Genomic DNA, 26291 nt, shown 5'->3' on the forward strand with positions numbered 1-26291 from the left:
TCTTGGCTGACATTCCCTGCAGAGGACGCATCAATCCCGACACGGCTACATCCTACCGCTGCCGTCAGCCGCGGGGGTCCTGGGCCACGTCGCCAGCATCCCTGCGGCGAAGGCAGGCGCCAGCCTCGGGGCACCTCTAGCAGGCACCCGGGGCTGGGAAGCAACTAGAAACCTTCTGCAGGCTCCGCTTTGCTTTTCCACCCCCAACTGCGCTCTCTGTCTTCAGGTTGGGTTCGTTTTACTGGGGGGAAAAGCTGGCTCTCCACCGTCTTCGTTTTCCATTTGTTTCAGAGGCGCTAAGCCCCTTTGCCCCCTGAAACAAAAGGAGAAGGAAACCGTTAATGAGCCTGTCGGCGGCGTGGCGCACGAGCCCACGTCTCGCTCGGTCCAAGCGCTTCCTTCGTTTGTCACATAAAATTACTGGAGAGGCCACAACACACCGAATCGGGGCTTTGAAGTAAGCAGTTATGCGTGAAGGGTGAAATTGCATCCTGCACGGCAACAGCCTCCTGCTGATTCCCCGCCTAAATCCTTCTTACTGCCCCCAGAAAGGGTCGGGGCCGCAGGCGGCAGGGAGCACGCCGTTCCCCGGAGGATTTGGGGGCCTTTCCTCTCTCGGCAAGGTTCACGGCAATAGCCAGCTGGCCGCTTCTGCACGAGCCCGTGGAGAAATGCCTTCCTGCAGGATTTCCTGCACGGAAATCCCACGGGGCCGCTCGCTCGCCTGCTCGCAGAGAGCGGCTCCGCGTCCGCGCTCCCAGCCGGGGCGCCGGCACCCGCGTTCCCATAGGAAGATCTCACGCCCCGGCTGACAACCCCGACTTCTGCCTCCGGAAACAGCGCCGCGTGCTGCGCGAGGATCATTTGAAACCGGCCCTGCGACAGCAACGACAACCGCAAAATCACCGCTTTGCTTCCAACGAGGCCGCGCGGCACACGCGGTGGCGGGCAGGCTCTCCTGCCCTAGGAGGGCCATCCATACGGATCATTTTTGCATGAGTTATTCCTTTGGGGCATGCCACGCTTCCACGGGCACGGGCGAGCAGCAAGGCAGAGCCCTAGGTGCTTCCCCACCAAAGCTCAGACCCGCAGATAACATATTTAAACCTACTAGCGATAGTTATTTTTGTTTTTCCAAGGTACCTCTTGGACCCTTTGCACCAGGCTCTGAAAACGCCCTCAAGTTCAGCAGCAAACACGTGAAACAGGTTAACTAGTGCGGCCGCTTTGGATTTCACCGCTAGCGCGCACCTCAGTCAGATCCCAACAGCTTGGAAAGCATCCCTTTGGCATAGCTCGAGGAGAGACCTTGATGCCAGCACTCATCTCAAAAATTCAGATTTAAGGGCTTCACACCCCAAGGCTCTCCTGCCTCCGCTGCATTCGGTGCCGAAATCCCCAGGGGTGAATCTGTGCGCGGGAGCTCCAGGCTCCAAAAATCCCTAGAGCTTTCCAAACTGGTGCTCCGGCTTTCCCAGGATCACGGGGGCTTTTTGCAAGCCCCTTACTCCAAGCTGGGATCTGTCCCCTGTTCTCCGGCAGTGATGGCTGCCGATGGCCTCACCCAGCTTGTCCGGGTGTTTTTGGGAGCTCCCAAAACAGCACTGGCAGCGGGTTAGCATGTAAAACGGGTGACTAGCAGCAGTCCCTCTTCCTCAGCCACCTCATTAAACGTGTCCAACCTCTGCAAGTTAAGCAACGTGGTGGGAATGAACAAGCACTTACTTTCTTCCACAGGAGTCAACGTTGCTGCTCCTTCCTACCAAAAGGAAAAGGAAAGCGTGAGACGCCGTCGGCAGCTCCTGGCCACGCGGTGAGGGCGCGCGTGCCACCGACTTGGGCCACCCGGGGACCGACACGGGGTGTCTCTCGCTCCTGACCCACGATGAGACTGGTGCCCCAGCCCAAAGCCCTGTTACTAAGAGCTTCGGGGATGGCAAGCGCATCCTCAGTCTTGAGGACCTTTTAAAGGTCCCCCTTTAAAATATCACTGCCCTTTCTCGTACAGCAAGCAGACTTATTGCCCCTTTTACCCTAAATGCCCCACGCGATTTCTACCCGACACCCTTTCCCTGCCGGGCTTCCACCTACTGCTGCGTTGCATTAAATGGACTCTTTCCCTGCTGAAATACAACTTTTTTTCAGCTAAACTGGAAGACTAATACGGTGCCAAGGTGCTGGGGATTTCTCCCGGGAAGGAGCTGGTGGGGAGGGAGCGAGGCACAGCACCGGGCACCCGTGAGCCCGCCGCGACCCGCGGCGCAGCGGCGCTTCCCGAGCCGCCTACGCACCTGAGCGTCCCGCGGCGCTCTGCTCACGGGCTGCGGCATCACCTTCTCCAGCTCCTGGACGAACCAGCCGAAGAGCCTGCGCGGCAGAACCCCTCGTCGGACTCGGCTCCGGGAGCCTGCTCGGCTCCCGCCGCCGCCGTCCCTCCCCGGCCCCGCGCCGCCGCCGTTACCCGCTGCCGCTGTCGGCGGGCAGTGACTGCGGGAGCAGGGCGGCTCCGGGTTCCGGCTGCGGGGCGGCCGCTGGCTGCTCCGCCGCTCCCGGCGGGCTCTGGCTGGTGGAGCTGCTGCCTTGGAGCTTCTCCTGGTCTTTGCTCCCTTTTGCATCTGCTCGGGTTTATGCAGAGAGAAGGGAAAAAAAGGCAATGCCAAAATACTTATTTAATTGGGCAACGAGGAGGAGCGAGGGAGGAAGATTCACTGCTGCACACAGGGACCGGGTGACTTCCCCATCAGCTTGGCCCCGGGAAGACCCAGCCCGGGATGAGGACAAGGACTGTTTGGGGGCACACATGGGGTTCGGATACCTCCATCCCACCCGCCCTTTACCAGCATCCCCATCGTGCAGGGCAGCTTCACAGTACCGGGGCAGAGGGACGATGGCAATTCCCAGYGGCAGGAGCGGAGCCGCTGCCTGCACCAAGCCTGGGCTCCCGAAAACCCCGCCGGGCTGCAGCCCGGGGTCCGGCCCCAGCCCGCGTGGGGGGACGCACAGGGAGCGCCGCTGCGCATCCGCCGGCTCTGCCTGCCCACGCCGGGAGCGACGCTCGGCGCTCAGCAGCACGCGGGCGCAGGCAGCATGGAAAGAGAAATTAAGGGTTTAAAGGGCGCTCCGAAAACAAAATGCAAAGGGGGTCTCGCGGAGCAGGGCRGGAGCAGCTCCTCCTTCCCGGCGGGAAGTCGCTCACCTGGCGCCGCGGCCGCCTCTGCGGGCTTTTCCTCTTTCAGCTCCTGCGGCAGAAGGACAGGCGGAGAGGGACGGACGCRGCAACACCCCGCCGCCCCCAGTCCTGCCCGAGCCAGGGGCCGCGGCAGGCTCCGGCTCGCCGTCATCCTGCCCAGCATCGTCCCTCTCCCCGAACCAAACCAAACACTTTAATAAGCAACCGCGGGCCAGAGACCCTAAACCGTAATTTTAGCCCATTTGCTTTATATGAGCCTTTAAGTCCCGTGCCGGTCCCAAACGGAGATAGGGATAAGGATGCTTGCGCGTAGAAATCTGTTTGTTTTTAATCCTAAAGCGGTTTGCACRTTGAATTCTCCCTCCCCACCGCTTTTTTCAGGCAAGGCAATGTTTGGCCCAAATAGGAAGATGCGTCTGGGTGGCTCCGGCAAGGCTCGGAGAGAGCGGAGAGGCCCCTCGGATCCCTCCCCAGCCGTCTTCCCCTGAGCTGCAGCTCTGCCCAGGAGGAACCGGGCCRGTTTCGCGGCGCGGAGGCGACCGCTTTACGTCTGGAGCAAAGACTTGCTTCTCGGCCAGCGACCGAGCCCCGAGTCGGTGGCAGCCTACGTCGTTCCCGGGGCAGCGGGAGGGAAAAGGCAGCTTCGCCTGCGTCAAGGCACGTGTCGGAAACCCAGCAAGCTCCCACGAGCTTTAAGAGCCGGGTTCACGGCCCTCATTCACCCACGGCTTGGTTTTCCTAGCGGCCGGGATGAGCCCAGCACTCGGACATGGGTGGCCACATCCTGCTCCGTCCCAGCTAAGCCTTGGAGCCCTGCTCAGGCTGCCCGCTCCAACAGCTTTGCATGGTTTTCGGACCAAACCATCCTGACCGTGCAAGCTTTTAGGCCCAAAAAAGCCGGGAAGTGCTGAGGAAGACACGGTTTGGTCATGGAAAACCCACTATTTTAAGTGTTGCTTCTGCTGGAGATGCAGGCTGGGGGCTGCCACCGCCGGGGCTGCAGGGCAGCGCGTGGCCTCCTAGACCAAGCGTCCTCAGCTTGCTCCGGGCGAAGCAGCCGCATCCCGACCTCGCCCAGCGGGCGGCTGCCTGGCATCCTCCGAACGCAGYGTTCGCGCGTTAAGTGACCGAGAAAAAGCCGTTCAAAACGGGAAAAGCGGCTGCCCTCCGCGAGGATGGCCCTCCTCTGCCGCGCGCYGTGCGGGGCTGAGCGTTCCGGTTTCTCCAAACCGGAGAGTCGCGCTTGCAGGGCTGATTTGCGGTGGGAAACGCGGGGGTGGATCCCGGCTGCGGCCACGGGACGACCAGGGCTCCAAAAAAAAATCAGTGCCCCGCACGCACGTGGGCCTGCGCTTTTAGACCAAGCTCTGAACACGCCGTTTTTTGAGCGCGGCGTTGGCCGACGCTGCGACAGAGGAGGCATCTGCTGCTGCGAGGCGCTTGGCACCCCGAGCCCGGGCGCCCCTCTGCTTGGCGGCGAGCGTGGGAAAAGCAGCAGGCAAATTCCCGCCTCCGCATGGAGGCTCGAGGCGGACGGATGTCTCAGGGAAAGGAGGGATGWAGCAACGCGAGCAGCTCCGGCTCTGCCCGTACCTCCGTGCTCGCGGAGAAGCCCACCCCGGCCCCGGTGCGCGCGCGGTCGCGGGCGCGTGCCGATGCTCACGGCACACCACGGTGCCTCCGGCCGGGCTGCGCTCACCTGGGGCTTTTTCACCGCCTCCGGCTGCGGCACCATCCGCTCGAAGCCCTGCAGCAGCCAGTCGAAGACTCTCRCGGCCGCCCTGCGGAGGGAGCGCGCCGCGTTCGTGGGCTCGTCCCGCGGCCCCCTCCGCTCCCGCCCCGAGCTCCTCCGCGGACRGCGTTTCTCCCRGCTCCCGCCTCCGAGCCCCGCGGAYGGACCRAGGCGCCTTCCCCTCCGGGCAACGAGGGCAACCTGCTCCGAGCTTTCCATCCGGGGCCTCTCGCCGACACGGAGGCACCGCGGGAACGCGTCTCTCCAGTGGCTTCACTATCGCCACGGGGGAACATCCCAGTGGAGACGCCAGCGGGGCAAAACCCCGCTCGGATGGCGGCCAGGAAGGGCTGGAGCCGCACGGAGCACGTGCCGTCGGCTCTGCAAAGGCGCCGCGACACCTACCAGTTCTCTGCAGCGCTGTCCGAACCGGCCTCACCCTTGCAGGCTTCCGGCTTGTCCTTCTCCGGATTGGAGGAGGTTATCCCTGCGAGCGGAAAAGGATGAGGAGAGGACGAAGGGGAGAGAGCAGGGGCTGAGGGGAGAGCGCCCGGCGCGGAGGGGTAACCCACACCGCTCGGGGCTCCCGGCTCCTCTCCCAGCCGCCCAAGGCCCTGCGTTGGCCAACCGGGAGGATGGGAACGCTCCCAGGACACGCACCCGGGGCTGCCCCGGCACGCGAGACGGGACGTTTAATTCAGCTTTCGGGCTACGCTGACGTTCGGCCTCGGCACAGGGGACGGTTCGAGCAGTGCGCGGCAGGGGCTGGGCACCCACACAGGGCTCCGAGCTGCCGCCTTACCTGGAGCATCCTTTACTTCGTCCTTGAGGATCTGGACTTCGGTCTGCAAAGTCAAGCGCAGGCTGTTACCGACCCACCGGCCGGGGGGCTTCCCGCGGCCGGCGCCGGGCAGGAGACAGGCTGCCCGAGAGTGGCTGGGAAGGGAATTTGCCCTTTCCCCGGAGATGCACAAAGGCAGGGACCTGAGCGGGGCAGCGTTTATGCCTGGAGAAAGGGGCCGCGCTCCGGATTAGCACTGGGAGAAAATGAGAAATGGAGAAGGAGGAAAAAAAATAAATAAAAATTCAGGGGTCCCCTACCTGACTGGCAACATCGACGCGCGTCTCGCAGCTCTTCCCGAGCGCCTGCGGTGCCCCCGGGGCCTGCGCTGGCTGGGGAATCATCTTCTCCAGCCCCTGGGACAGCCAGGAAAGCACGCTGCCTCCCACGCTGCGAGGAAGAGGAAGGAACGAGGGGCTGGGAGCGGCGCTGAGCCGGCCGCCGCGGCAGGGACCCAGCCGGCAAGGCGCCCTGGCTCCGACGGCGGGGCACCCGCGTCCGCGCAGAGCCCCCACCCCAGGCGCGCGCGCAAGAGAAATACCTCTTGGACACGGACGTCGGCGCTGGGACCTCGGGGACTGCAACTTCCACCTTCTTCTCCGGCCCTTCGACAGCAGCAGCGAAGAAAAGACAACGGGCGTCAGCGCTTTGGCCACCCACAAGCACCGGCTGTGCGGAGACCGGTCCAGCAGGCACGGCTCCGCGTGCACGGCGGGACAGGCAGCGATGGAGAAGYGGATGCTGACGATCCGCCTGAATCACTGCGCGTCGCCGCCGCGGGAACTTACCCTCCGGGCGGTCAGGAGCAGCCTTGGGGTCACCGGCATTTTCTTCCGGCAGCTTTAGGGCGAAACAGCGAAAAGACAGTTTCGGAGGAAGAGTTGGGCACGTTAACATCCCTAGTTGCGTTATTCCTGACCTTAGCTGGAAGGAGGCTGCAAATCTCAGGGATTTTTCACCTTTTCCGCAACTTGGACAAGGAGACCGTGCCCCGGCCCACGTGCCCCTGGGGACGTGGGGGCGCCGTGGATGCTGGCGCTCACCCGGGGGCTCTGCCGCGCTGCGCCCAGCCTGGCACGCTCACGGACCCTAGCGGGAGCCTGCCAAACCACCCGGAGCATCCCCCATCCAGCTCTTCTTCCCGGCTCGCTCCCTGCTCACCTGCGCCGGCTCCACCTCTTGGGCCTTGGGTGCCGGGCTCTCATCCTTCCCGGCGGGAGCGGGCTCCGGAGGCTGCGGCACCACCCTCTCGATCCAGGCGAGCATCCCGCCGCCTGCGGGCAGCAAAGCCGGGTCACCGCTGCCCTCCGGGAAGAGGAGCGGCGGCAGCATCCGGCCCCTTCGATGGGGACGTGGGGTGAATTTCCCCCTACCTTATCCCCGGGGCAGATACGGCGTATTAACGAGGCAGGAGCCCTTTAGAGCAGGTTTCGGGCTTCCTTCCCTCTCCCGCATCATGCACGCCCGGACCAGGTCCTACTCGCCACCAACCCCCTCGCTGTCACCACGAGCAAATGACACCCTCTATTTTGAGCTCGGACACTGTTAACCCGCCTCTTCCCAAATGCAATCGCCCATTTAATTTTTTCCGCCTTGCACCTTGTTCCGGCAGCACAACTCTCCGTTGCTGGAGCTAGGAAGGGAGAAGGGCACAACCGCAGCAGAGAGCGCGCCGAAACGGTGACGCTCTGTCCAGGGTCTTCTGCGTTTCCCCAAAGTGCTAAAGTCATTTCCTCCGAGGGATGTTAAATTAGGGCAGCTCGAACGGAACGTGTTTATGGGCAAATCCGCGCGCCGACGTACGCCCCTCTTCATTTCGCTTCTAGGGAACGGCTTCGCTCGACTGGCACGCAGCCGTTTGCCGGGCGTTGGACAAATTTCCAAGGCGTCAACTTTCCTTGGACCTTGCCCCCTCTCTTCCCGCGTCGCCTTGCCCAAAGGCCTGCTTCCCAAAGGCTGCAGCCTCCGCGCGGCCCCGGCCACCCCCCTCCCCGCGCCTGTGCCCCCACACCTTTGCTGGATATAAAGCTTGCGCAGGTGTAAAATCCCGGAGCTTAAGCCTGTCCTTGGCACGGGAAGGACAGTGCCGGAGCTGGGGCCATGCATCAGAGCAAGGGAAGCGTGGAAAGATTTGCGTGTCCCCGAAGAAGCTATTTGCTGGAAGAAATACGGATAAGCGGCTGGAGATTTGTCCGGGAAGGCGCCGCAGACCGGGAAGCTACGTGGGCAGGCAGTCCGGGCCATCGCCGCTGCACAGCGGGCGCCGTCGGGAGCGAAGGTGCCCCGGCTYGGCCTCCAAAAGCGGGAGCAGGGTGTGGAGCCCAGCGTCCCCGTTCAGGCCAGGCAGCGCCGGCTTTTCGTGCCGCGCTCGCTCAGGCCCCCTCGTGCCTTTGGGGGCTGCGTCTCGCCTCGAACCCGCTTCCGTCCTTCCTATCCGGGGGCTGCAGCCGGCAAGAAGCGCTCCCAAAAAATCCAGCCAGCTCGGTCGCCGCCCCGGGGAGCAGAGCYGAGCCGCCCTCGGTCCCGCTCTCCAGCCGCAGTCCCGCGCCCGGRACGCTTTGGAGGATCAACCGCCCCCCTCCATCACGGCCGCCTCCGTCGCCCACCCGCCACCGCGGGCCGAATCCCCGGGGAGCCCCCGGAAAAGCGTCGCCGGGACGGAGCGGGCTGCCCTGGCGCCCGCAGCCCAGCCCGGTCGGGATTAGCTCCCCGCTGGGGGGATTACCAGCGCCCAGCTGTCCCGTGTCCCCGTGGACCGGTGCGCAAGGAGGCTGGGCCGTTTGAGCCCCGCTTCGGTGCGGGACGGCACGGACAGACCCCCCCCCACCCAAACCGGGTGCTAAGAGCCCCTCGGAGCCCTCCGGAGCAGCTTACGGCGTGGGCGCGGGCCCCGCTGGGTGCCGGCAGCGCAGGCAGCGAAGGTCGTCCTCTAGCCCGGGCGCAGGCAGGCGCGGGGACGTAAACCCACGGCGGCAGGGCTGTCCGAACCCCCCCGGTGCCCTGGGAGGAGAAACCCCCCCGGGGGCTGCGGGCCGAGGTGCCCGGCGCAGCGGCAGCGCGGCGATCTGGGGCGGGAGGCGGCGAGGCCGCGCGGYGCCGGAGCGGCTCAGCGCTGAGCTAATCCTGCCCGCGCTGAGCCCGCCGATCGCCGCTTGAGCCGTTTAGCGGCCCCCCGCCGCCCCCGACCCGTCCCGCGGGCGAGCGCCCCGCGGGCAGGAGCACCCCAAGCCCCTCGCCGGCCCGGCTGCGCCCCGAAACGGAGCGTTTCACCCCGCCGAGCCCTCGGGTGCCCCCCTGCACCGGCCACTTGCATGGGGCAGGGTYGGGTGCAAGGCGTCACCCCGGGGGCGAAGCATCGCCCTGCTCCAGCCGCCCTCGGCGGGGGAGCAAAGTGCCTTTTGGGGGGCCGTTCCCGTGGCAGGCGGGGGGTCTGGGGGTGCAAAACGCTGCTTTTCGGGCAGCCCGGATGGGAGCGGGGAACGCTGCCCCGGCACCCCAGCAACCCGGCACCCAGCACCCAGGTCCGGAGCGGCCGCTGGTTGCCGCAGGGAGGAAGACGGTGGCAAACGGAACGGCAGCGGCTCGAGCCGGCCCCAGGGAGATGCTGGCGCCCRGCAAGGAAAGCTGAGAAAAAGCGGCCTCACTGCAGCTTTCGGCATTTCCCGTCTTCTTATCCACTCCGCAGCAATGTCATCCTAAGGAATTAAGACGCAGCCGGCCTGAAAGCTTGATCTGGAGATCTGGATTTGGGGTGGCCCGGAGGTGGCCGAGGGGGATGCTGCCTTGCAGAGAGCTGGTGGCAACCGAAGCTTCGGCTCCAGCGGGACCGAGCTCAAAACCCACCAGGAGAGAGGAAGGACTGAGCAAGAACTGACCTGAACAAGCCAAGGACGTGTAAGACCTTGCTTCCCCGGGCTGTTTGCTCCTGGGGTTAGTCGAAATTAGTATTTTCCACTCCGACAAGCTTTCCCCTGCCTGCGCTGGCTACTTTTCCCCTCGAGGGTTCCCCTACAAGCAGCCTCCCTGTCCCCGTTGCATCCGGTGTCTCCTGCTTCGGGAGGTCGGACGCGGCCCCCAGCCCTGCACCCGCATCCCGGGGAGAGGACGGGCACCCGTGCCAGGGCCCGCGGTGCCGTGCTCACTGGCCGCTCCAGCCCCCCCGCGCGTCCCGCAATGGCTGAGAGCTGCGCGGCGCCGCCGTGGCCAGGGGACGGCTGCCGGGGCTGGCCGGGCCCTGCTGCCCCACCAAGGCCACCGAGGAGCATGTTGGCGGGCGTGAAGGAGGACCTGTACCACCCCGGGCTGACGACCATCCGCCGCATGGACATGGCCGCGTCCAAGCTCCTGGACGGACACGCCAGAACCAGCATGTTCTGCACCCGAGGTAACACCGCCAAGCAGCGGCTGGGGGCCACCCATGGGTGGCAGCTCGCTGAAGCCTGCAGAACCCCTACGGGCATGGCTGGAGACTGGTGTCCTGGTCTCCAGCAGAGCCCAAGCTGCTCTGGCAGCTCCTAGCTGGATCAGAGTTGTCCCTTCGCCCATCCCACCTCGCTCCCTTGGGCAATCAGCACCCAGGCATGGCTTATTGCCTCCCTCCTCCCCGTCGTCACCCGTATCTTCCAGCCTCCCCCAACCAAAGCTGCTCTGCAATTAGCAGGAGAGAGGTGTCGTTAGCACGTGGAAGAGCTTTGGTTTCTGCCAGGGCTTGGGGATGCTCGGGTGGCCCGGCTGCGCTGCAGGGGCTGAGGTGGCACAGCCAGCCGGGCACCCTTGGGTGCTGGGAGCTGTGCCGGAGGCCCCGGTTCCTCCTTGAGCATCGCGGCCCGTCTCTCCGTTCTCTGCAGAGGACTTCGACAGAGCCTCCTTCGCCCTGCCGGGGCCGCCCTGCCCACGTCCCCCCGGCCTGGTGAGCAGAGAACGGCCCCCGGCCACCAGCCCCCCGCGACGGGCACCCGGCGGGACCCCGTCTCCTTAGCTTGTCCCACCGCAGCGCTCGGGGATCAGCCCCAATGTTGAATAAAGCCACGGTTTTAATAAAACACCCCGTTGCAACGGGCCTTGCGGCAGCACCTTCCCAGCAGGGTTTCCCGGGACTTCCCAGGCCGCAGCAAGGCGAGCCGTAGCGCAGCACTGGCAGCGGGATTAGCTCCGTTCCCGGGGCCGCTGATGGATTTGCTGGCTCCCATCTGCATCCTAACACTCCAATCTGTCCCTCCTCCTCCTCCTCCTCCTCCTCCCCTGCTTTAATCGGTTACTACTGAGGAGCGTGTTGCCAAATCTGGAGCGTTTTCACTGCGATTTCTCCGTGATTTTCCCCAGGCAGGAGCATGGAGCCGGCTCCGGGCAGGAGGCAACGGGGCAAAGCTGCTGGCTGCTGCTGGGCGAAGGTCCCCAAAAGAGCGGACAGCTGGCCTGGGGGGTGCCAACGTCGCTATTCCAGCGGCCGGCACCTCCGTAGCRCTCCCCATCCCTGGGGCGCCCCACGCGCGACGAAGAGGGTCGAATCATCAGCTCTGCTCTGCACCTGGGGAAACTGAGGCAYGGAGCTGGGAAGCAGCTTGCCRGGCTGCTCCAGGAGGGCAGAGCGGGGCAGATGAGCCGGATCTCCCAAATCGCACCCCGGCTCTCCACCTACTTGGCTACCTGGGAGAAGCCGATGGAAACGCATCCTCTCTTGGCGCAGGGATTGCCGGAACAGGGCCCGCTGCTCGCCGTGAGGGATGGGGTCGGCAGCGTGGCGCCGGGGGCACCCGGCCGCAAGGGGGAGGAGTGGCCCAGCTACACGCAGGCGGTGGACGACTGGTCCCGCTTCGTCTCGCCGTCTGCAGAATTCGGGCTGCCYGGCGCGGGTACGAACGGTCGGCCGGGGTGCGGGGGCAGCCGCACGGGGAAGGGGGAGCCGTGGGGCCCGGCCGCCGGTCACGYGCTGGCCTGCTACACCAGTCGCTCACCTTCGCTTTATTAAAATTCAAAGCCGTCACGGCCAACAGACAGCGAGGTGGCAGGCACAGAGTGAACCTAACCAATGCGAGCCTGAAGATGGCTCAGACAGCATGAAATCCCCCGTGYGTCTGAGACCGTTCACTCTGAAGCGGAGTGATGACTGTTTCCATTAGCCACTGATTGTAATGGCAGAGATATGGCTCAGCAGGGCTTGCTGCGCTGTCCCAAGCCCTGCTCCCCCTGGCTCCCATTGCCCAGCCTCAGCTCTCCCCTCCTTCCCATCCCTGGCATTCCAGCTAGTGAAGCCGCTCCCTGCCTGAGCGGGAATCAGCAGCAAACGGATCCCTGCGGGTCCCGAGGACGGAGCGAAACATGGGCATCACGGTGGGTGCCGACACTCTCCCGCTCCCTCCCAGCAGGCCCCAGGTGCAGCCGCTACGCGGGCCAGTCCCGTTGCCTCTGGCAAGACGCCGGCCTGCGCGGATACGGCCAGAAGCCTCTCCCGAAGAGCAGCTTGTAGGTGGCCCCAGGCGGCCGTCACGGCCCCGCTGGCCCCGTCCCCACGCYGCCGCCGCCGCCGCCGCTCAGGCTTTTTCCCCCCTCTTGCTTTGCAGCGACGTGTTCAGGAGCTTCGGGACGGCGTACAGGTGAGCGCGGCGGCGCCCAGGCGGCACAGGGCGGGCGGCAGACACGGAGGGCCGCGCCGGATGGGAAGCGCGTGGGATTCGCCACGGGGGAGAYGGCAAGAGAAAAGCTTCTGCCCAAGCCACCCTCGCGCCAGCGCTGCAGCTGCCGCCAGCACGGCGCCGTCACCGTCACCGCCTGGGGAAGGGGAACAGGGACACGGCGATCTGCCCCRGGGCAGCCATGTGTGGCTTCCTCCAGAGCTCCTGCCTGGTGGGACCGGCCTGACGGTCCGAGATGCTCCAGGAAATGACCAGCTTGGTCCCCAAAACCTCGGCAAAAGAGCTCGCGAGAGAGCGACGCCGAGCCTGGCGTCAGCCCGCGAAACGCCACTCCAAGCCCCTCAGCACCCGGCCCGGCCGCGTCCCACACCTCCGCGCGGCAGCCAGCGGGATGACGGGCTCCGGTGGGAGCTGCCGAGCAGCCGTGCTGACCCAGAGCCGGTGGCACCACCGTCCCGAACCCGCTCTTGCCCTCCCCGTGGGCAGCGCCGGGCAGCCGGTGGTGGAGGAGTTTGCAGCAGGGAAGTCGCTCCTCGGGATGAATCCAAGCCCGTCGGGGGGTTTCCGGGCCCTTTGCCAAGCGGCAAGGAGCCCCCGGGCTGGGGGAGCAGCGGGAAGGGGAAACRCCGGACGCTGACGCTTTCCGGCCTCGCGGCGGGGAGGGGGGCTGCGTCGCGGCGGCAGGGCTCCGGCACRGCAGAGGAGCCTCCGGACTCCTCGTTTCCACCCTCCTCGGGATCGGCCGGGCCCCGCAACCGCCCCGTCCGCTTGCCTCCGCAGCCGCTCATGCTACCTCCGACCCTGGCGCTAGGCAGCAGCAAGGGCCATCGTGCCGGGGGCCACCCGAGGGCCCGGCGGCAGCGACGCGCGGCCCTTCCTCGCCGGCAATAAAAGCAAAACCTCCTTGCAAAAAGACAAGYGAGCCTAACGCGGCTCGTGCCCGGGAAAGCCCGGAAAGCAGGGCACGGGGGGGCTGTAGCATAATGCCTCGAAAACCCTGGATTGCCAGGAGAAACACCCCGCTGAGGGATGAAAGCCGTCACGGGCCAGATCGGAGCGGCAGCCGGACAACCCGTGCGCTAGCTCCTCGGCAGCTTCGCTCCTGAGATGGGAGCTGCGTTAAATTGGCTTATCGCACCCGGCGCAATATTAATCGACGCCGGCCTCTCAATCTGGCCTAACGCCCGCTGCTCTCAGAGGCCCGGCCTGGCCCCCCACGCGCGGGGCACTACCGCATGCAAGGGGGCTCTGCAGCTCCCCGGGGAGTGGGGTCCGGCACCCAGCCCAGGTCCTGCTGCCCGTCTGCAAGGCAAGTTGAGCGAAGGGGGGGCCCTGAGAAGCAATACTCACCCGAGACAGGCGGGCGAGGGTGCTGCTTCTCCTTCAGCGACACACATTGCCCCAGACAGCGTAGGTCCCAAGTGGCGGCCAGCGTGCTGCAGCCACAGGAGGGGTGCAGGGAGAAGCCCAGTGCCACCTGCGGCCCTTCTCCGCTCTTCCCTTCCAAACGGCGTGGCCAGATGAAGCCTGGTCCACGCTCTGGACGCTGCCCACGTCCTACCTAAAAAGGCAATTCTGCTTGAAAGGTCAAGTGACAAAGGCACAAAAGACAAGGGACCCTCGTCCTTGGAGACAGTTTTACATGGACGTTTGCAGGCTCAGGCTCGTGAAACCCTTTAACAACGGGTTCAACAGAAACAGCATCTGTTGATAGCTAAACCTACATCTCCTCCGAGTGCTTTCACACCAGGTACACCCCATCTTTGAGCCAGACCTGCCTACAAAGGTCTTTGGCTTATTTCTGCAAGCAATGTCCAGGGAGCCCCCCAGGGAGGAGGCGAGGGGAGGAAGGAGAAGGCCTGGCTCCTCAGATGGGCGATGCTACCAGCACTTTGGGCACATTTGCTGGAGCCTCACTGCATGGGGCAGGCAGCAGAGCTACTTTCCATCCACTTGTGCTTTCTTTCCATTTGCATCCCTAGGTTTTAAGTTCATGGGATAAGGGAGGAGGGACTATCCATGATGCCCACACAGAAAACACTGTTAAGTCTCCATATCAAACCTCAAGCAGCTGCTAGGCTAGGAAAGGTCTTTTGGAAGGGCAACCARTTGTTAAGTGGCTCTTAAGTGCAAGAGGAGGCATTTCTGTGGTAGGCTTCACCCAGGGTCCTGAACTCCAAAGCTTTCCCAGYCAGTGACACAGCCAGGTTTTCCACCTTCAAAGCAACCAGCCGAGGAGGACACRCACCACTGATGGGGAAAGCGGGGCCCAGACCGGCAAATGGGCAATGCCAGTGTCACAGATAGAGTCCTCCGTCGATGCCTGCTGTGGGGCGAGAGCAACAGTGATAGGAGCAGTGCTCCTGGGGCAGAGGTGAGCTCAACTTCATCATCAGCTGGGGCAAAGCTGCTTCTCCCCYGACCTTTCCTAATCCTCCCCCCCGTTAGACTCTAACCAAGGCTTAACACTTTGGTGCATGCCCAGATTCTACGGCTTTACCAWGATTTAGTGAAATCAAAGACAAGCAAGTAAAAGCCTGTGCAAAGCACCAGYGGTTTCCACGAATTTTGGTTGCCTGCCCTGAAGATACAGAATATTTCCTGAACGCTGAACCCACAAAGTTCAAACAGTGAYGCCATTGAGGACTATTAAATGCAGTTTAAATGCTCATCTTCCCATGGAAATCATCTAGCAGAGAATAAGGAAGTAGGATAGCCACCGGGCACGATCCCAAACGCTGCCTGGGGCGGCACAAACGTCTTCCTTGGAGATACAGCACAGCTAGGAGGAGAGGAGTCCTGTCCCAGTGACGGATCCAGCTGCCCACTATCAACTCTGATCTGACGTGGGTGGGGGTTGGAGAAGTTCACTTTATCTGCAGGTCTCCAACCAACCCAGTGCATCAGGCTACTCTGCTGCGCTCATGGGATGGGGGTCTGCAGAAACACTCCTGCAAAGCAGTAGCAGCCAGGAATGTAATCGGGGTCCTTGGAGCGCAACACGCATCAGCTTCTATCACTGAACCACGCAGCCGTTTCTGGCCAGAAGCCTTTGGCACTAAGCTTCCCTCCAGAAAAAGAGCTGTCCCATCTTTAGCAAGGGGCAAACCACATCTCCGGCTCTTCCTGCTGTTGGTTTCTGCTGCTGGATGCCTGCCCACTCCCCGTGTCTGGACTCTCAGGCACCAGACAGGTGAGCCATCATTTCTCCACTGAAACAGTTCAGAGGAAAAAAAAAAAAGAAAAATCAAGCAGAGCCAGACGGAGTCACAAAAACAGCCAGGGCAGGCAATGCCCTGCACGCTGCCTCCACTCTAGAAATCTTACACACCCACAGGAAGGTATAAATAACTATAAATTTATTAGTAAAGCAAAACCATTTGACACTCACACAGAAGAGCGGGATGTGTTAATACAATATATATACACACATACATGGAGTATCGTCTTAGAAACACACGGAGAGCAGTGTTAAAGGCACTGCAAGCCACACGAACCTCATCATCCTTGGCTACAACTTCCCACGGCCCCGGGAACTCGGCCAGAGCCACAACCACAGGTTACGAGGAGCCCCTGGGAACCTCACTGGGGCTGCAGCAAGGTCTCCATCTCAACAAGGCTCCCCAGCCCCGGCAATCACTCAGGTCCACCACTCAGCGACATTGAGAGACAAGACCGCAGTGCCTCAGGGTACAACTCCAACCTGAGGTCCTGCTCTCTCGCCGAGTGCCCCAGGGACGCCGTGAGAGCAGCTTCTTCATGTCCAGAAAGCGCTCGGAGATGGCTGCCAAAGAAGTGCTGCAGAAGAAGCACAGTGCCTCACAGCTTGCAAGAGAAGCTGTGCTTGCCAAAGTCCCGACGTAGAGCCGTAGCCCCCCAAATCTTGCTTGCCTGTCATTATTGCATCTCAATGTTATGTATGCGTGTGCAGGAACCTTCCCGCAGGGTAACTCACCACCCAGCAGAGAGAGTCACGCTCTGAAGAACAATGACGTACAGGTTTTTTGCTTCGTTAGTTAACACCCAGGCTCTGGTTGCAGCCCGGACTTGACGGTAAATACCCAAAGAAAGTGTAGAAAGTGCTCTCCTCCCTCCTAACAGTGCAAGGCCAGACTTGAGTGCCAGGAGACAGTCCCAAACCACTGTCAGAGGATGCTTTCCCCCTCACCCCCCACTCCAACACATGGACCCCAAGATGACAGCACATGCATCTTTCCACCCCGATTGCAGGGGTCACATTTGCTCTCCAGAGTGCTCCTGGGGCAGCCAGGGCATACCTGCAGTCCCAGGGGTTTCCACACCATGGTTAAAATCAGTTTAGCCATCTGCGTGATCTGCTGAGCAGCTCCGCAGGCATTCCCAGGGGGATCCAAGAGTCAAACTGCAGCCCAGGCAGCTCCATGACTTCTCCCCAGGAACACCTGACAGCCCTACACTGACTTAATCCCTCGTCTTGGGGATGTGGCAATGGAAATGGCAACTCCAGCCCTGGTGCCTGTTTCGTACTGCTCTGCTCTGACTCCTACTCCAAAGCGATGGGACACTTGCTCAGACTAACTTGCCAGGACTAGCTGTACTACAGACACAACCCAATAAAGCCAAGACTGCCAGGCCACAGGGGCGTTCCTAGCACCACACAAGCCCAACAAGACGGGGGGGCCTCATGGGGGGATGGACCCAAAACACCCACTGGATTCCAGTGAGATTCACAGTCCCAAACACCCAACTTCATTATCAGTGGTTCCCGCATCACCTGGGACCAGCCTCAGCCTGAGAGAGGAATCCGAGGGGAAGGAGAGGGGGAAAAGATCTCACAGAGACAAGCAATCAGAATGGAAAAGGGATGAAAACAAAGCATTGCTTACAAAGAAGAATCCAACAAAGGGCAAAGAAGCCTAGAAGCTCTTACAAAAGTATAATCAAAATAACTGTGGAGGGGAAGGAGTCAAGACACAGATAAAGGCATCCTGCAGGTAGGGTAAGGGGAGGAGAAGGTTGATGAAAATCCCCAAGTATCCCCCTTCTTCCTGGGAGCAAGCACAGAGCAGCCAGAGGGCAGGATGCATCTCCTGAACAGTCTCTAAACAGCCTTTGGCCAACCTAACCCACTCCCCTCTTGCCTTCCTAAAGGTGTCTTATGTTCAAACTGCCTGCTTCCCGTGTGCGAAAGCCAGAAGAGAAGAGCCCATCAGAAGGGACTATTCCCTACTCCAGCCCTAGAGGGCATCTCCAAACAGCTTGGCAACCAGGTCTTGAAGACACCCATGGGCACAGAGTTCCTCAGCACTCGCTAAGGGCTGATACAATACAAGCTCCAATGTGGTGACTCTGTTAGGTACTACGGGTCGATGAGTAACATGTGAAGCCACGTAGAGGCAGCATAAAGAAGCCTGCAAGTCTCTTGAAAGAAACATCAGAAGTGAAGTGCAACGCAGGTACAGATTAGAAACACGTTTTACTCCAAAGAGGCTTTGGCCACAACTGCTCTTTGGTTTGAAAAGGAAATACGAACAGTTAACAGGGAGCCCTTTGCAGTGTGACACCCAGGGGACGTCTGTCCCCCCAAGCCGGCCGCTGCCTCCCCACCCAGAGCTGCTCTCCTGACGCTCGCATGCCTCATGCTATTTTCACCACTTCTCCCCCCACATTAAAAGAACAAACGAGTCCCAAAGGCACAGCAACGGAGACCAACCTGCTCCCCCAGCCCAACCGTACGAAATGGAGTTGCTTATAACTAAACAATCTCCTTATAAAAATATAATCAAGGCTATCAGTGGCCGTTCAGTAAGGCCTGCTCCACACAGGCCAGGTTCATAACCCGCCAGCAAAAGATGCAGGAACATTCACCTGCTAACACTGAGGTCTAACGGCAGAAGCCATCCCCTGTTCCACCACAGACTTTCATTGGATTCAGGCTCTTGTAGGGCAGCAAAAAAAACAAGGAGACCAAGTCACCATGGGCCCGCAGCCAGTCCTACCCAAAGCAGATTTAACATGGCATGAAGGTGCTTTCAAACATCAAGGCTTAAAAAGAAATGAAGGAGATATGCAGGAAGCACCTAGATAAAGGTGACCAGGTCTTCCGATGAGATGGCAGGAGAGGCCCAGCTGCATGAAGCATAATGAGGTCTGCGAGTGCTTGGTGCCCCTACACAGCCTGGTCTTTACCTAGGTGCCTACTCACAGGCACCAGGTTTGAAGACATGGATCTGCAGACTTGTCCCCTCAGAGCTCTCTACAGCATCTCCTCTCGCCCGAGCACAGCCCCTCATGTGCGCAGACCTGACCGCATTCTCCGCTTGGCGTACTACACCGTTTCCACRTGCTGAACAGGGAGCCGGGGCTCCTTTCTGTCCCTCTAAGGGCTTTCCATGCTCATGCAGCAGCTGAGCAACCCAGAGCAAAGCACATCGCAGAGCTGCGTCCGGGACCCACCACTAGCCTCAGATCACAGCAGAGAGGCCAGAGCAGCCCCGTTCCCTCCTCCGCCCCGAACACCAGACTGCCAAAATCAGAAAGTGAGGCTCCTTTTTCCAATGACTTTGCCAAGCCACCGAGGCAGAGAGAAACTGCAGAATCACTCAGGTCCCCAGGGAGAGGAGACAGTAGGGTACAGCCATTCGGTGTCCGCGTTAGTGATTTCTCCAAACCTCTCCTCTAGCCAGCAGCTGACTCGGAAGGAAGCACAGCCACAGAGCCTCTCAGGCCAGCAGGCTCCGTTTCACCTTCTCCTACTACGAAAGTGAGCCTCCCCTCTCTGCCTCCTCCCAGCTCTGGGTCCTGAACCCGCGACTAACCCTGCAGCCGGGCAGAAAGCTGCCAGCACCGTGCTCAAGCAGTCAGCCTGAACGCCTCGCTCGGCAGGACCTGTCTCCAGCCAAGCACAACACTTGCGTCGGGCTGCTTTGGGCAAGAGCAGAGAGTTAACCGCAGCTCGAGGAAGCGCTGACGCCAGACGGGAACAGAACAAGGGTTCACGTGGGTGCTGCATTTCTAAACTGGCTGCGAAACCATGGAGATGACAGATCGTGTGCTCCCAGCTAATGAGCGGACACCTAAGCAAACAAACCTCYGCTGGGAAGGCAGGAGGAAGGACCCATTTCTCAGGCAAGGTAGTCCCCTGTCTTGCCTATCTCCCCACTTGAGAAGGGCTAGATCACTGGAAGTACACAGGTATATCTGCCTGCACAGCCGCCTTCCTTATCTCGAGGGTGTGGTGTTTACTACACAACAGCCTGTTGTTTGCCATTTGACCACTTTAAGGAGTCTAAAGCATAACACTCAGCCAGCACACCCGCACCTACCAGGCAGCGCTTCCACTACCAGCATGAGCCCGGAGAGGACTCAGAGAGAGATCTTCACCTTCATATAATTTTAAAGATGCATTTGTTAACTCACGAGCCAGTTCAGAAGTGCTGGTTATTCCCAGCAAGTCTCCAAGGAACGAGCACAGACCAGCAGACGGAGGGGTTTTAGAGCTGACGAGAGGCCAGCTGCACAAGGTGACTGCACTTTGACAGCAKGGGCTTTAGTTCCCCAGCTCTGAACCTAAACTTCAACCAGGGAGGCCTCCAGCACCACCAAGCCCAGCCCTTCTGCAAAGACAGTATTAGCTTTCCTCGTTTTCAATTCATTTTTACTCCTATAGTTAAGCATACACCAAACTCACTATATATTAAACATCAAAAGCCAGCTACCTAGAACTGGAGAGGTCTTTAAAAATCCAGGTTATCACATCTCTCTYTTCTTTTTTAAAAGATCCAGTATGACATCAAAGTTAAACTATACAGGATTTTTTTAATGAATATTAACAAAATGCTTTTAAAAAAAGCAAAAAATGGAAAAAGAAATGCAGACAGAAAAACTTGGTAGGAAGTTCTACATCTTTGAGGCAGCATGAAGTAAGATGAGCATYGGTCCCTCCTCCTTGGGCAGCAGAGAGCAAGGTTTATTTTAAACTCCTTAAAGCCGCACATGAAGAAGCCTCAGCCCCGGGGTCAGACTTGTCACTGAACTGTCCCAGCCCGCTGCRGAAATGCACTGTTCCTCCTGACAGTGCTGGAAATGGAGACAAAAAGCCTTCCTCTGTCTTTCAGATTAGCGTCTGCTACAAGCAAAGCGGGCACAGGCCAACGCTCTGCAAGGTTAATCTGTCTATATTTGCTGGGGACATTTATTAAACTTGTCCTCATCGCCTGGGCAGCACACGGGCAGTTTATTAGCTACTGCTCAGTAAAACAGCTAGCCAGAACACTCCTAACTCAAATGAGGGCCAGTGAAGATGGAGAAGGGAAGGACGGTGGGCAACCTAGTAAGTGCTCCTTCAACCTTGAAGGCATCTRACTGGCACACAAAAGGCTCTTGGTCATGAGAAGACAGCAAAACCCTGCAGAGGAAAACACCTGAGGCTGCATCAATCTTGCTAAGGGGAAATTTATTTTTAAGTGATGTTTACAGGAACTGTGCAAAACCTGAAAAATACAGAAGAGATAAAGAAAGAATAGAGGGGTAAAAAAGGGACTCCCATTAGAGGGGGAAAAATACGTTCCTCCTTTACCTCCTGCTAACCTTCCCCTTTCCATGGAGCTGACCCCATAGGCCAGGAAGGATTCTTCCCTACTCACTCTGGACAGAACTATTTTGCTCCCAGCAAGTCAGACATCAAGCCCCAGGCACACAGCGTGGGTTACAGTTGAAGATGGCCAAGCTCATTTCTGAAGCTGTAGGTTATTAGTAGTGTTTGCCTCACCCGTTAGTGTTCAGCTGCTAGGATGTCCCTTTGCTTGACCCCAGCCCTTGGAGGTACACTAATGGCCCAAGCGGTACAAGGAGGGAAGGGGCTTGGAGGTAAGTCTTCAGAGAGCTAGGTCCCTCAAGGAGCAGACTGCAAACCCCAGGCTCTCGGCCAGAAGTACAGCGCGGAGACTCCCCTCGCCACACTCTCAGGGAGCGCGCAGTGCTTGTTACTCTTCCCCGTGCTGCTGAGCAGGGACGGGCAGGCTTGCTCGAAACCCTCGCAGAGTGTTACAGCCAGCGACCGCAAAAGCAGCAATGCCAAAGTGCATTTTGGACCTGTGCAGCCCCATGGCTTTTCCCTTCCTACACTCTAGAAAGAGGGAGAGCAGGGGAGGTCAGGGCAGTCAATCAATGCTACCGATCTGAAACAGTCCTCTTGAGTCACTCAATTGAACTTGGACTAACCAAGCCGGGAGATCCCAGCCATGGAAACTTTCTACTCTGTCGCTGAGCAGCACACCCAGGGAGAAGGACGGGCTGGCTCTCCCTTGTTCCCAAGCACTCTCCAAGAGGAGAGTTACCCAGCTCTCTCCACTGACCTTACTGGACAGGACAGGGGAAAGAAGCTGCACGTGAAGGACTGCCATCCACAGAGGACAGCTGAGCAGAGACCTGACAGCTCCTGGCACTGGAACTGCAGATACAGTGTGAACTACAGCTCAGGAGACACCAGGCAACTACAGGCATCATTTCCTCTCCCCACAGCCCTCCTTTCCTCTCCACCCCCGTCAAGCTTTTCACATCATCCATCACCCTTGGAATATAGGTGGCACATCAACCACAGAGSCCAGAGGAAAGTTCACCCGACTGCCTGCCCTACCTCCCCTTTCCCCCACGATTCCCTGGAGGCCATCTACAACCGAGGAGAGGGAAGGGGAGGCCGAGGCTCAGGAGCATCACATGCAAGCTGAAAGCTGCCGAGGGGCGGGAGGCTCACGGCAAGCAGGCAGCCACCTGGTAGGCGCCCTCGGCCGTGTGCTGGACGCTGTGCTCCTGCAGCAGGCCCAAGTCCAGGAACCGTTCTCCACACCACATGCACTTGTACTGCTGCTCCCGGGCGTGCACGCTGTGGTGCTTGTTGAGGTGCTCGCGCTGCTTGAAGGCCTTCTCACACGAGGGGCACTTGTAGGGCTTCTCGCCCGTATGCACGCGCCGGTGGCGCTGCAGGTCCGAGGCATACTTGAACCGCTTTTCACAGTCGGGGCACTTGAGGGGCTTCTCACGGGCTGGGTCGCAGCGGTGCTGCACAAACTCGGAGGAGGAGAAGAAACGTCTCTCACAAAGCGTGCACTTGAGCGGCTTCTCGGCGCAGTGGGCCAGCTGGTGCTTCTGCAGGGCCGAGGCCCGCTTGTAGGACTTGTTGCACACCGCGCACTTGAAGGGCCGCTCTGCGTTCTGCACGCACTTGTGCCGCAGCAGCTCCGAGGACTGGTTGAAGCCCTTCTGGCACACGTTGCACTTGAAGAGGTTTTCTATGCCGTGCACGTGCTGGTGGTACACCAAGTGCGAGGGCTGCACAAAGCCCTTCTCGCACAGGTTGCACTTGAAGGGCTCCTCGGCCTTGTGTGTGCGGCGATGGCGCATGAGCGCATATTGCTGCTTGAAGCTCATCTGGCAGAGGTCACACTTGAAGGGCCGCTCCTCGCTGTGCGTGCGCTCGTGCTGCCGCAGGTCCGAGGGGCGCTTGAAGGCCTTCTGGCACTCGCCGCAGCGGAAGGGCCGTTCCCCGCTGGGCGTGCAGGGGTGCTGCAGCAGCTCCGACGACTCCTTGAAGTGCAGCTCGCAGACATTGCACTTGAAGAGGTGCTCCCCCGAGTGCGCGTACATGTGGCGCACCAGGTGCGAGCGGTGCTTGAAGGTCTTCTCGCACACCGTGCACTTGTAGGGCCGCTCCGAGCTGTGCGTCCGCTTATGGTGCACCAGGTGGGATGACTGGCTGAAGCTCTTGTCGCACAGCGTGCACTTGTATGGCTTCTCTCCCGTGTGGATGCGCTCATGGCGGGAGAGCTCTGAGAGGTGCTTGAAGGTCTTCTGACAGATGGAGCAGCTGTAGGGCTTCTCTGAGGGGTCAAGAGGCTGCGAGTGCTCTGCCTCGGGAGGCTTGTAGGTCTTCTCGCAGATAGAGCACTTCATGGCATTGCCATTGTGGACGTTGTGGTGCTGCGCCAGCGAAGTGAGGAGAGAAAAGCCCATCTTGCACACGCCGCACACAAAAGGCTTCTGCTCCACCTGGATGCACTGGTGTTCAAGGAGGTCAGTGGCCTGGTGGAAGATCTTCAGACACTGGGTGCACTGGAAAGAGCGGTCATGGCCTGGCAAGCACTGGTGCTCATGGGGGTTGGACAAGTGAGCGAGGTCATGGCCACACACCCCGCATTTGTGGGAGGGCTCTCCAGCCTGGATCGGAGCGTGCTGGTGGTGCTGCAGACTGGGGTCCGGCTGGAGCAGGATGCCGTAGACGGCGCAGCCCAAGGGGTTCTCAGCAGTGCTCGGCGGGATGGAGTGCTCTGGAAGGGTGGCAGCCCCAGTATGGTGCTGCTGCGGTGGTGGCGGCGGCGGCTGCTGTGGTTGCTGCTGTTGCTGCTGCCAGCTTTCTGACATGCTTGGGAAAAAAAAACGGGGTTTTAGCAGTGACAGCTTCAGCTTCTTGGTTGAAAAGGTTCTAGTAAAAATAAAAATCAAAAGTATCCAAGATCCTGATTCTCTGTAGCTGATCTGGAAATCGAGGATAGGAAATCCAGCCCGCAGCCAGGATCTTGGGAGGCGAGGAGGAGACAGAGATGCCACAGGCTCTTCCTTAGATCAGAGAAGTTCTTTGTGGACCAGGTATTGGGTTTGGCTTTTTTTTTTTCTTCTTTTTTTTGGACAAGGGAAAAGGAAGGCAGGAACAAGTGTCTTGAAGACAAGAGGAGGCCCTTCTCCGTACTGGCTGTGACGGGCTCACACCTCGGAAGGGTGAGGAACACAGTCCAAGGGACAGCTCTCTCTGCAAGGAAGAAGACAGCTCACGTCAATTCTCAGAGGAAAGCCAGGCAGCTCCCTAGTGCATCCCCTACCCCATGGCTCACTTTGAAAACTCTCCTACACTCCTGTAAAGTTACCCCAAAGCCCAGCGTGGGGGAGCTAACCAGAACTGGCGCACCACATGCTGCTGCCGGAACAACCTGGGAAAAGCTGTGCCCAGCAGCAGAAAGGCACAGGAGACTCCCCAAGCTCCCGGTCAGGCCTGGAGTGCAGGGAACCGTATGTATCCTGTAGCTGTTGGCCACTAGTCCCTCAACCCTGCTTGGGGCACAGGCTGAGAACCATCGACAGCTCCTCCTTGAGCACTCAGAGAGGCACAGACCAGACTTATTAAAGCAAGATTCAGTTCTTGGTCAAGAAGGATTTCTATTAGAGCAGCCTGGCTTAGGGATAGCAGCAGGAGCAGGTTAGTTACAAGATGCACTCAGCCTTTTAGATTCTTTCATGTAAGCCTTTTCCGAAAAGCACGCAAGGTATGGTCTAACTAAAAGGCTTCCCTCTGGAAGCTCCCAATCATCTGCCAGAGCAACTTGAACAGGATAAACACATTTACTAGAGTCTCTGCAGCACGGGCTAAAGCATGCTAAATGCTGCACACTCAAAAAACTACTAAGTGGAATTTTACAGATCTCAGAGTAAATTCCAACCTGACCTGATCACAGCTCAAACGCCCCGGTGAAGTCCCAAACCTCTTTCTCAAGCGCTAATACTGGGCATATTAACAATTTACAGCATCAGAGAAGGRAGGTACTTAGGAGATTTCTCCTCTCCCCATAGTATTTGCATGCAGAGAGCTCTGAGAAAGTCTTGCCCTTTGGGGCTGCTCTCAGCGTTACCCTATTTGCTAACTAAACRCAGCACCCACAGGCATCGTACGCAGCACTCTGAATGAAGATAAAAGAAGCGTTCATGCAATTGCGTCACTGAACACTCCACCACACTATGAAAGGAAAACACGTTGAAGCCTAAGAACTTGCACAAGATACGCTCCCTGGCCTTGCTACGATGCATCACAGGGCTTTTGCTCATAAAAAAAGTTTCAGTCCCCCTCGAGCATAAACGTAGATGTTCAGAAAAACCTGAGCTCAACTTAGAAAAGAGTTGAATCAACTGGCGAGCAGCAGATATGAACACCACCAGCACATCCCAAGAGAAAGGAAGGGTCCAGGCCTCGGCAAGAAAGAAGCAACTAGTGTTCCTGGGCCACAAGCCTCCACCCACACTGAAGAGCAACCTATTTCTGTGTAAAACAACCTGCCCCAAGTCCAGCGTAAGTCAAAACCTTGGTCAGGAAGACACTTACTTTATTTTAAACTAAGCAATAATGAATGTTAGAAAAAAAACACTTCCAAACACCCCCATCTACTCTGGCACACAGCTGAGACCAGACTACACCTCGCAGTTTGGGAAGCGGTAGAACGTGCTTCTGCCTACGTGGACCTTGCATTACTTTGTCCTTTGGCACAATTTGGGGCAGCAAAACACCCGGAGGCACCATCGTGGCCCTGCTAGGATACAGTTCCCCACCCGGCTCTCTTATTTCATTCCTACGTAGTTTATCTCGACTGTCGACACGACGGCAGCGTCCGTCCTTACAATACCTAGCACACAAGTTGACGATAAGACACAAAACTTCACGTCCTAGAGCACAGACCAGCTGCTAACTTCCCCTGCGGGCTACGTTAACCGCGACACTAGCGACACAACGGGAGCAGAAACAGCATCCCAGACCATCTGGCCGGCCAGCCTAACGCGGGCGAGAAGCTCGTATAACACCAGAAGAGAAGAACGAGAAATACCAACCTGGTTTACCGAGTGCTCTACATAAATAATTGAGCTAGTGCCAATTCTGAGTCTAACTCATCCCTCCGTGGGAGGTACAAAGCGGCAACCATTTAAGGAGAGAACGGCGGAACGAAGAGGTACTTTCAAACGGGAGAAAGGGGCCGCCAGGCAGCCCCCGCCGGCGCCGTCCGCTCGGCTCCCCCGCCGGGCCGAAGCGCGGCCTCACGGAGCGGAGAGGCGCCCCACGGCGCGGGGGGCTCAGAGTCCAGCGGCGGCCGCCTCGCTGCGCCC

At 59.7% G+C, this 26291-nt stretch overlaps 2 protein-coding genes and 1 long non-coding RNA gene across 3 annotated transcripts; 1 reads left to right on the forward strand and 2 right to left on the reverse strand.

Annotated features, from left to right (window-relative positions):
* Positions 1 to 2579: 2579 nt before the first annotated feature.
* LOC112976343 lies at positions 2580 to 4942 on the reverse strand. Its single transcript, XR_003256985.1, has 3 exons — positions 4890 to 4942; positions 3197 to 3239; positions 2580 to 2615 (listed from the first exon to the last, which is right to left on the reverse strand). It is a non-coding gene; the product is annotated as an uncharacterized LOC112976343 (long non-coding RNA).
* Positions 4943 to 9936: 4994 nt separating this feature from the next.
* TEPP (testis, prostate and placenta expressed) lies at positions 9937 to 12229 on the forward strand. Its single transcript, XM_026087455.1, has 4 exons — positions 9937 to 10147; positions 10611 to 10672; positions 11450 to 11615; positions 12129 to 12229. Exons 1-4 carry the CDS (start codon positions 9937 to 9939, stop codon positions 12227 to 12229), a joined length of 540 nt encoding a protein of 179 aa, XP_025943240.1.
* A 3518-nt stretch (positions 12230 to 15747) lies between these two features.
* ZNF319 (zinc finger protein 319) lies at positions 15748 to 26198 on the reverse strand. Its single transcript, XM_026087473.1, has 2 exons — positions 26019 to 26198; positions 15748 to 24177 (listed from the first exon to the last, which is right to left on the reverse strand). The coding sequence occupies exon 2, from the start codon at positions 23790 to 23792 to the stop codon at positions 22125 to 22127; it is 1668 nt and encodes a 555-aa protein (XP_025943258.1). The 5' UTR covers positions 23793 to 24177; positions 26019 to 26198; the 3' UTR covers positions 15748 to 22124.
* Between the last annotated feature and the right edge of the window lie 93 nt (positions 26199 to 26291).

This window comes from Apteryx rowi, unplaced genomic scaffold (assembly GCF_003343035.1).
Source record: "Apteryx rowi isolate R43461 unplaced genomic scaffold, aptRow1 scaffold_718, whole genome shotgun sequence".
Lineage (NCBI taxonomy): Eukaryota > Metazoa > Chordata > Aves > Apterygiformes > Apterygidae > Apteryx > Apteryx rowi.

Bases quoted from the DNA above. Each gene is read 5' to 3' on its own strand.
- ZNF319 (XM_026087473.1), bottom strand. From the start codon at position 23,792: ATGTCAGAAAGCTGGCAGCAGCAACAGCAGCAACCACAGCAGCCGCCG.